Genomic DNA, 11,050 nt, shown 5'->3' with positions numbered 1-11,050 from the left:
CCACATTATGCTTAATAAATCTAATCCAAAGATATTTTACATATATTATTTAGCTGTTTTTGCTTGTATTTTTATTGCAATTCACTGAATAAAAATCTCATGGCGTCAGTTTTTATCTGTGGGGTTTTTATATTCAGCATTTCACACAGTAAAGAAATGTCTTGTAAATATTTAAGTCATCTACTCTGGCTGCTAGTGTAATCTAATGCAATAAGTTTAAAATTTATTAGGAAATTTGGGCCCTGTTTATGTTAAAGGATTAGTTCACTTCAGAATGAATATTTCCTGATCATTTACTCACCCTCATGTCATCCAAGATGTTCATGTCTTTCTTTCTTTAGTCAAAAAAAAAAACTTTTGAGGAAAACATTCCAGAATTTTTCTCCATATAGTGGACTTTGTGGTTAAAAAGTATATAATTTTTTTTTTTTTTTTTTAGAAATTGGTCGATCTTTCAGTAGATAAGACTCTTATTCCTCATCTGGGATCATGTAGAGCTCTTTGAAGCTGCACTGAAACTGACATTTGGACCTTCAACCTGACCTTGAACCCCAGTGAAGTCCACTATATGGAGAAAAATCCTGGAATGTTTTCCTCAAAAACCTTCATTTCTTTTCCACTGAAGAAAGACAGACATAAACATCTTGGATGACATGGAGGTGAGTAAATTATCAGGAAATATTAATTCCTGTTTAGTAGTTATACCATCGACTGACATTTCATTGAAGCGTGAAGAGCAGATATTGTGTAACGTGAGGCTCTTGTTTGTGAACTACAGCGTGCTTGTGTGTGTTTCTCCCTTTCACTTGGGAAGAGGGTTCAGGTGTGTGTCGCTGTGCTGATTGAAGGACATGTAGTGACAAGCACATCCACAAACAGCAAGATCCCAGAGGAAAGTAAGGATACAGTATACAGAGCTAAACGACAGGGGAGGTTCAAGCTCCAGAGCTGTCACCAAACAAGCTGAAGCATGCTGATCACAATTAAATCAAGCCCCACATCTTCATCCGTCTCTACAGTAACCGTCCCAGACTGTTTTCACTGTTATTTTTTCACTGTTTCACTTTGATGTTCTTGGAGAGCCAAATGTGAGAGAGTTACATAAAATATTAATGATGCAGCAAACATCATGCCCGCATACTGTTCAAAAGCAAACAAAATATATTCAAGTTGTCTATATTTTGCATATATTTTGACTAGATAATCTAGATTATCTTCACAGAATACACAAACATAATTCATAATGTGATTAGCAGAATTTTTTATCATTTATTATTTTTATTATAATGTTTTAAACAATCATTTTATTAATTATTTGTTCCTGAAAAAATATCTTAAAAATGACTACAAATATATATAAAAAAATCATCATGAAGGCATTTTCCCCGCAACTTTTTATCACATTTGTTCATTTACACTGCTAAGTTTGAGCTCAGCAAGATAATTTAATTTAATTTTTTTTTCGAAAGCAGTGTCTTATGTTTATCAATCCAAGGTTGTATTTTTTTAATATACTCAAGCATAGTAAGAGAAAAAGAAAAAATGATAATACTGTGAAATATCATTACAATTTTAAATAACTGTAATATATTTAATACATTTTAAAATGTACTTTATTCCTGTGATGGCACAGCTGAATATTCAGCATTTTTTGATGAAAAGAAAGTTCAAAAGAACAGCATTTATTGGAAAAATAAAATGTTGTTCCATTTTATGTCTTGATCAATTTATTACATCCTTGCTAAATAAAAGTAAGCTATTAATTTCATCCAAAGGAAAAAAAAAAGTCTTCAAAAAGCCTTTTTAAAAGGTAGCGTATGCCAAATACTTCAATACACTTAAAAAAAACAACACAAGTTGGGTTGAAAATGGACAAACCCAGTGGTTGGGTTAAATGTTTGACCCAACCTGCTGGGTAGTTTTATCTACTCAACTATTGTTTAAAAATGACTGTATTGCTCGCTTAAAATGAACCCAAAATATGTTGGAAATGAACATTTATTAATATGTTTAATAAATAATAATTAAACAAACATTTATTAAATTGCTTATTAATAAATGTTCACCCTTATTATTGTTGCCTCTAGTAATTATGTGCCTAATTTTTAATTTCCAACATATTTTGGTTCATTTTAAGCCAGACATATAGTCATTTTTAAACAATATTTGAGTTAAATAAAACTGTCCAGAATCAAACCTTAACCCAACCACTGGGTTTGTTCATTTTCAACCCAACTCGGGTTGTTTTTAACCCAGCACTTTTTAGAATGTAAAATCAATTAATTAAAATGAATTTACACTGTTACCTTAAAAACTAAAATACATATAATAATAATAGGCTAACATAAAGTAGCTGTAGATAATGTAAGATTACACATTTGTCTAAACTCAGTACTAAATAGGCCTAAAATTCAGTATGTTGAAAAAGAGCAAAACAGTTGGGCATATTTGCCACTTTCGGTGGCATTTAGCCCTGATGTGAATCTCAGCTTTGATCAGTTGTCTTATGCAATCTTCAGGGATCTCAGGAGAGATCATGGTAACTCAGGCGTTGGTAATTCCTGCTGTCTGTTGAGCCTCTCCAACACAAGCACATCGAAGCAGCCTGTCTTTTACATGTTCTTCCTTTTAAAATGGATTTTAAGGATTTGAGCTCCAAAGGACGTCTTTTGTTAGTTTTGTGTGTGAGTTGTTACCTCTTCACATCCACCGATGCTGAGGGGAGCTGCAAACTCAAGGCCAAGTTCAACCTGAGGGGTTACAAAGAAGTGCTGAAAAAGACGGTGGTTATTGGCGGCATGTTTCCAGTTCATCAACGCCTGGTTTCGACGGACAGCAACACCACGATCCCTCCAGAGTCCTCGGACTGCGAGGGGTAACATCATAGATTTGACATTTACCTTTTACAAGCGAAAACAGCCTTGTGATTATCTATTTTCAGACTGTCATTAGATCTGACGATATTTGTCTCATTACTGCACTTAAACAAAACGTGCGTACTTTTTAACTGCTTGGCGTTATTTGATAAATGTATATTATTAGGCCTACAGAAAAAAAGATTAATTGCTTAATTGCCAACGCTCAATTAGTCATAATTATGTAGGTTAGCCTACTGCATTTCAAATCATCATTGATCATGCAAAATTAATTAAACTGTTGTCTAAGGAATAATTACAGTTTGTCCTCCCGAGAGACCACTTTTATATTCCATAATCAATGGAAAATAACTTGTACGACGCCAATCAACCTGTCTGGTACAATGACATCTAGTGGTATCAGTTGGTATTACATGTGGTTACATTTTATTTGGTTCACTTTAGACATTGTACTATGGAAGCTTCCACCACTGAATAAAAAAAAAAAAAAATTGCGACTTTATCTCACAATTATGACTTTTTTATTCTCCCAATTGCGACTTTATCTCTTGAAATTCTTGATTTTTCTCGCAATTCTGACTTTTTCCTCACAATTCCGAATTTAAATCTTGAAATTCTTGCTTTTTCTCGCAATTCAGATTTTTTTCTCTAAATTATGACTTTTTTTCTCACAATTGCAAATTTATATCTCGCAATTTTGATATCTCGCGACTTTATATCTCAAAATTCTTACTTTTTCTCGCAATTCTGAATTTTTTCACGCAATTGCGACTATATCTCGAAATTCTGACTTTTTTTTCTCTAAATTATGACTTTTCTCCCAATTGCGAGTTTATATCTCGCAATTCTGACCTTTTTCTCATAATTCTGACTTTTTTCTCGCAATTGCGACTTTATATCTCGCAATTCTGACTTTTTTCTTGCAATTGCGACTTTATATCTCCAAATTCGTACTTTTTCTCACAATTGTTTTTTTTTTTGCAATTGTGACTTTATATCTCGAAATTGACTTTTTTCTCAAAATGACCTTTTTCTCGCAATTGCAACTTTATATTTAAAAATACTGACTTTTTCTTGCAACTGACTTTTTTCTCACAATTGCAAGTTTATCTCGCAATTCTGATTTTTTTTCTCACAATAGCAACTTTATATCTCGAAATTCGGACTTTTTTCTCAAAATTATGATTTTTTTCTCAAAATACTGACTTTTTGTCTTGTAATTCTGACTTTTCTCACAATTGTTAGTTTATATTTCGCAATTCTGACCTTTTTCTCATAATTCTGACTTTTTTCTTGCAATTGCGACTATATCTCAAAATTCTGACTTTTTCTCATAATTCTGACTTTTTTCTTGGAATTGCAACTTTATATCTTGCAATTCTGACTTTTTTCTCGCAATTGCGACTTTATATCTCCAAATTCGTACTTTTTCTCACAATTCTGTCTTTTTTCTTGCAATTGTGACTTTATATCTCAAAATTGACTTTTTTCTCGAAATGATGACCTTTTTCACGCAATTGCGACTTTATATCTAAAAATTCTGACTTTTTCTCGCAACTGACTTTTTTCTCAAAATTGCAAGTTTATCTAGCAATTCTGATTTTTTTTCTCACAATTGCAAGTTTATCTAGCAATTCTGATTTTTTTCTCACAATTGCAAGTTTATCTAGCAATTCTGATTTTTTTTCTCACAATTGCAAGTTTATCTAGCAATTCTGATTTTTTTCTCACAATTGCAAGTTTATCTAGCAATTCTGATTTTTTTCTCACAATTGCAAGTTTATCTAGCAATTCTGATTTTTTTTCTCACAATTGCAAGTTTATCTAGCAATTCTGATTTTTTTCTCACAATTGCAAGTTTATATCTCGAAATTCTGACTTTTTTCTCAAAATTATGATTTTTTCCTCAAAATTCTGACTTTTTTTCTTGTAATTGCAACTTTATATCTCCAAATTCTTACTTTTTTTCACAATTCTGTCTTTTTTCTCGCAATTGCGGCTTTATATCTCGAAATTTACTTTTTTTCTCGAACTGCTGACATTTTTCTTGCAGTTGCCAGTTTATATCTCGCAATTCTGACCTTTTTCTCGCAATTGTGACTTTATATCTAAAAATTCTGACTTTTTCTCGCAACTGACTTTTTTCTCACAATTGCAAGTTTATCTCGCAATTCTGATTTTTTTCTCACAATAGCAACTTTATATCTCGAAATTCTGACTTTTTTCTCGAAATTCTGACTTTCTCACAATTGTGAGTTTATATCTCGAAATTCTTACTTTTTCTCACAATTCTCACTTTTTTCTCACAATTGCGACATTATATCTCAAAATTCTGACCTTTTTCTCATAATTCTGACTTTCTTGCAATTGCGAGTTTATATCTAAACATAAATATAAATCTAAACATTTCAGTCACAAATGAACTTGACTGAATAAGCTGAAAATAATAATTCTGTCTTGATCATGTCTGGGAAACATCATTCTAACATGTGAATTCCCCCTCAGCTTTAACTTCCGTACTTTCCGCTGGGCTCAGACCATGCTGTTTGCCCTGAATGAGATCAACAACAGAAAGGACCTGCTACCCCTAACTGAGCTGGGCTACGTCATCTATGACTCCTGTTTCACCATTTCCAAAGCTGTGGAGGGAACGCTCACCTTCCTGACGGGGCAGGACGAGGCCGTGCCCAACTACCGCTGCGGGGACGGGCCGCCTCTCTCTGCTTTGGTGGGAGCCGGAGGCTCGGATCTGTCCATAGCCACAGCCAGGATTCTTGGCCTCTACTATTTCCCACAAGTACCTTTCAACTATCACTGTATTTTGGCAATGACATGGCCCTCATTTTTTGGTCCAAATATATTAACATCTTAATCATTGAAAACTAGAGATCATAAATGTAACTTTTTCTTGAAAATGGTATAAAAGCTTTTCAAAACTGTGGGAAAGCAGCATGAATAGAAAGAGCTAATTTCTCAAAATTTGACACATTTAAAAATATGATTTGTCATTGACCTATTTAATAATTCATGTTGTGTATTTTAGGTTTAATTTATTACACCTTTTAGAAATCATTTTAGCAAGAATTCCAACCACAGATGCATCTGTGAGTGCTTAAACTGAGCCGAATTTGTCTTTCCACCTCTCTAGATGAGTTACGCGTCCTCATGCTCAGTTCTTGAAAGCCGATTTCAGTACCCCACCTTCCTGCGCACCATCCCCAGTGATGAGCACCAGTCTGTTGCAATGGCAAAACTAGTGCTCCATTTCGGCTGGACCTGGGTGGGTACCATCGCGGCCGAGGACGATTACGGGAAATACGGCATCAAGAGGTTCAAGGAGGTGGTGGAGGAGGCAGGAGTGTGCATATCCTTCTCCGAAACCCTCCCCAAGGTCTCCAACCCCGAGGCCATCGAGCGCATTGTGCAGGCGGTGCTGGATTCCACGGCTAAGATCATCGTGGTGTTCTCCTCTGACGTGGATCTGAGCCCACTAGTGGGGGAGCTGCTGCGTAACAACGTCACCAACCGCACCTGGATCGCCAGCGAGGCCTGGGTCACATCGGCCGCCATCTCCCGTCACCCCGACATACTGCCTGTCCTGGGAGGCACTATAGGGTTTGCGGTCAAGCGTGCGGAGATACCCGGCCTGGAAGAGCACCTGCTGAGCATTAGTCCATATAACGACACGCTTACAGAAGAGTTTTGGGGGATAGTCTTTAACTGTTCTATGAATTACACTCAAATTTTGAGAGGCAAGAGGAGATGCACTGGAGAAGAGATGTTAGACAAGTTGAACAATACATACTCGGATGTGTCGCAGTTAAGGATTACGTATAACGTGTACAAGGCTGTATATGCCGTGGCACATGCCCTACATAACCTCGAGCACTGTGAAGAGGGCAGCGGCCCATTTGAGAATGACACATGCGCTGACATTAACAAATTTGAGCCTTGGCAGGTATGACACACACACAGACCGTGATGTACTTTTTGTTTTATCGTTTCATTTATAACTATGTGTTCTGCCTTTAGCTCATGTACTACCTGAAGAACCTGAGATTCACCGTCCCTCACACCGGAGAGGAGATATACTTCAATAACGGTGACGTGGATGGCTTTTATGAGATCTTAAACTGGCAGAGTGATTCAGATGGAGGGATCACATATACACACATTGGTTACTATAACAGCACTGCACCTCCCGACGAGAAGCTGACTATAGATAATGCCTCCATCATATGGAACAATGATATTCGGGAGGTGAGGATGTCATGCATGTAAATTAGGATGATCATAAAATAGATTATATAATAATGACAGGGCTGTCAAAATATTTAATTGCAATTGATCTCTATTTTGTATGGAAGCTTGTTTCTGCTCTATCTATCTATCTATCTATCTATCTATCTATCTATCTATCTATCTATCTATCTATCTATCTATCTATCTATCTATCTATCTATCTATCTATCTATCTATCTATCTATCTATCTATCTATCTATCTATCTATCTATCTATCTATCATCAAATATTTATTATATATATTTAAGTATTATTATAAGTAATTATACAAGTAATATTTTAATATTTATTATAAATTTCATAAGTATTTCATATCTATCTATCTATCTATCTATCTATCTATCTATCTATCTATCTATCTATCTATCTATCTATCTATCTATCTATCTATCTATCTATCTATCTATCTATCTATCTATCTATCTATCTATCTATCTATCAAAACATTTAATATTTTAATATTTATTATACATTTCATAAGTATTTCATGTCTATCTATCAAAACATTTAATATTTTAATATTTATTATAAATTTCATAAGTATTTCTATCTATCTATCTATCTATCTATCTATCTATCTATCTATCTATCTATCTATCTATCTATCTATCTATCTATCTATCTATCTATCTATCTATCTATCTATCTATCTATCTATCTATCTATCTATCTATCTAAACATTTAATATTTTAATATTTATTATAAATTTCATAAGTATTTCATGTCTATCTATCTATCTATCTATCTATCTATCTATCTATCTATCTATCTATCTATCTATCTATCTATCTATATATCTATCTATCTATCTATCTATCTATCTATCTATCTATCTATCTATCTATCTATCTATCTATCTATCTATCTATCTATCTATCTATCTATCTATCAAAACATTTAATATTTTAATATTTATTATACATTTCATAAGTATTTCATGTCTATCTATCAAAACATTTAATATTTTATTATTTATTATAAATTTCATAAGTATTTCATATCTATCTATCTATCTATCTATCTATCTATCTATCTATCTATCTATCTATCTATCTATCTATCTATCTATCTATCTATCTATCTATCTATCTATCTATCTATCTATCTATCTATCTATCTATCTATCTATCTATCTATCTATCTATCTATCTATCTATCTAAACATTTAATATTTTAATATTTATTATACATTTCATAAGTATTTCATGTCTATCTATCAAAACATTTAATATTTTAATATTTATTATAAATTTCATAAGTATTTCATGTCTATCTATCTATCTATCTATCATCAAATATTTATTATATATATTTAAGTATTATTATAAGTAATTATACAAGTAATATTTTAATATTTATTATAAATTTCATAAGTATTTCATGTCTATCTATCTATCTATCTATCTATCTATCTATCTATCTATCTATCTATCTATCTATCTATCTATCTATCTATCTATCTATCTATCTATCTATCTATCTAAACATTTAATATTTTAATATTTATTATAAATTTCATAAGTATTTCATGTCAATCTATCTATCTATCTATCTATCTATCTATCTATCTATCTATCTATCTATCTATCTATCTATCTATCTATCTATCTATCTATCTATCTATCTATCTATCTATCTATCTATCTATCTATCTATCTATCTATCTATCTATCTAAACATTTAATATTTTAATATTTATTATAAATTTCATAAGTATTTCATGTCTATCTATCTATCTATCTATCTATCTATCTATCTATCTATCTATCTATCTAGCTATCTATCTAGCTATATATCTATCTATCTATCTATCTATCTATCTATCTATCTATCTATCTAAACATTTAATATTTATTATACATTTCATAAGTATTTCATATATATCTATCAAAACATTTAATATTTTAATATTTATTATAAATTTCATAAGTATTTCATGTCTATCTATCAAGACATTTAACATTTTAACATTATTATAAATTTCATAAGTATTTCATATCTATCTATCTATTGAAACATTTAATATTTTAATATTTATTATAAATTTCATAAGTATTTCATATGTATCTATCAAAACATTTAATATTTTAATATTTATTATAAATTTCATAAGTATTTCATATCTATCTATCAAAACATTTAATATTTTAATATTTATTATACATTTCATAAGTATTTTATATCTATCTATCTATGCATTATGTACAGTAAAGTGTGTTAAGATAATCATCCGGCTAAAGTCTGACTCTCATTATTGCATGTAGAAACTGTTGTTTCTCTCGTGTTACAGACGCCGCGCTCAGTGTGCAGTGAACGCTGCCAGCCGGGCACCAGGATGGGTATCCGGCAGGGAGAACCGGTCTGTTGCTTCGACTGCATCCCCTGTGCAGATGGCGAGGTCTCGAACACGACAGGTCATGGGAATAAGGATCTTTGTTCAATCAGAGTGGTTACTTTTAATAGTTTTTGACTGTTGAGTCAATTTTAACAACTCTTCCAACAGATGCACGAGGCTGTATCCAGTGCGACGAGGACTATTGGTCCAATGCCAATCACGACGAGTGTGTGCCAAAGACCATTGAGTTCTTGGACTTTACCGAACCTCTTGGGATCACGCTGATCGTCATCGCTGCATTTGGGGCTCTGGCTACGTTTGTAGTCGCGATCATCTTCTTGATTCACCTTAACACGCCTCTGGCGAAAGTCAACGACCCTCTGCTTACCTTCTCTTTGTTACTGGGTTTGGTGATCACCTTCCTCTGCTCCATTGTGTTCCTCGGTGAGCCTCAGATGTGGTCGTGCATGACCAGCCAGGTGGCGCTGGCCGTGGGCTTTGCTCTGGTCCTCTCTTCGCTAATGGGCAAATCTGCTCTGCTCATGCTGAGAGCCAGAGCTGTAAAAGCTGTCAAAAATGCTACCAAGGCAGCCAAAGCAGCAGCGGCGGCCGCTGAGCAAAGTCCCGACACTGCCGTCATTGCCCAGGCTATTCCTCAGAAGAATGACGTGGACCCCATACATCCCAGACACCAGAGGGCGATAATGATAGTGTGCACCTTGATCCAAGCAGTAGCTTGCACTGTGTGGCTGATTCTGATGCCTCCACACCCCGTAAAGAACACGGCCGCCCAGAACATCAAGATCATCCTGGAGTGCGACACCGGAAACATCATCTTCATCTGCTCCATCTTCGCTTACGACATTCTTTTGGCTCTGCTGACTTTCGCTTTTGCTTTTGTGGCACGAAAGCTGGAAGACCACTTCAACGAGGGCAAGAGCGTGACCTTTGGCATGCTGGTGTTTTTCATCGTTTGGATCTCCTTCGTGCCCGCCTACCTGAGCACGCGCGGGAAATTCATGGTGGCGGTACAAATCTTCGCAATCTTGGCATCCAGCTTCGGCCTCCTCGCGTGCGTCTTCATCCCCAAGTGCTACGTGCTGCTCGTCAAACCGGAGAGGAACAAAGAGGAGATGATGATTCCTCGAGCCAAATCACGTGACGTGGTCGCCAACGGAAGCTCCGCTTCACTCGCCACCATCAGCAGCTCCGCTAATGCAACCGCCGTGTCCACTGTGTCTCTAGATGACTGAAGCCACACAATGATCTACTGTAGAAGGCTTATGATATTGGACTTTTTCCAGGATTTTATATATAAATTTAGACCTAAGACAGAATAGGAATAACAGTACAGGACTTTTAAGGGGGTCGTATTATACTTACCATCTTATATGATGTCTACATATAATACAGTTTAGTTTTTATGACCATTTTTGGCCATCTCTAACCTCTAGCAGGCTGCTATTTATCTATTTATTGATTTGCTGTTGTACCTAAAACTGCAAAAGGTTTACATGTGAAATGAGTGCTTTGCT

The 11,050-nt window shown here is 34.4% G+C and overlaps 1 protein-coding gene across 1 annotated transcript; it reads left to right on the top strand.

The window, feature by feature from the left end:
• The first annotated feature begins 2,633 nt into the window (after positions 1-2,633).
• Positions 2,634-10,768, top strand: vmn2r1 (vomeronasal 2, receptor 1). The gene is made up of 6 exons (XM_067389449.1): positions 2,634-2,875; positions 5,382-5,673; positions 6,025-6,834; positions 6,909-7,136; positions 9,471-9,594; positions 9,684-10,768. The coding sequence occupies exons 1-6, from the start codon at positions 2,634-2,636 to the stop codon at positions 10,766-10,768; spliced, it is 2,781 nt and encodes a 926-aa protein (XP_067245550.1).
• The last annotated feature ends 282 nt before the right edge of the window (positions 10,769-11,050 follow it).

The sequence above is a fragment of the Chanodichthys erythropterus genome, chromosome 7, assembly GCF_024489055.1.
Source record: "Chanodichthys erythropterus isolate Z2021 chromosome 7, ASM2448905v1, whole genome shotgun sequence".
In the NCBI taxonomy this organism is placed as follows: Eukaryota; Metazoa; Chordata; class Actinopteri; order Cypriniformes; family Xenocyprididae; genus Chanodichthys; species Chanodichthys erythropterus.
Note: the sequence above shows the minus strand (reverse complement) of the source record. Positions and strands in the feature narration are given on the sequence as shown.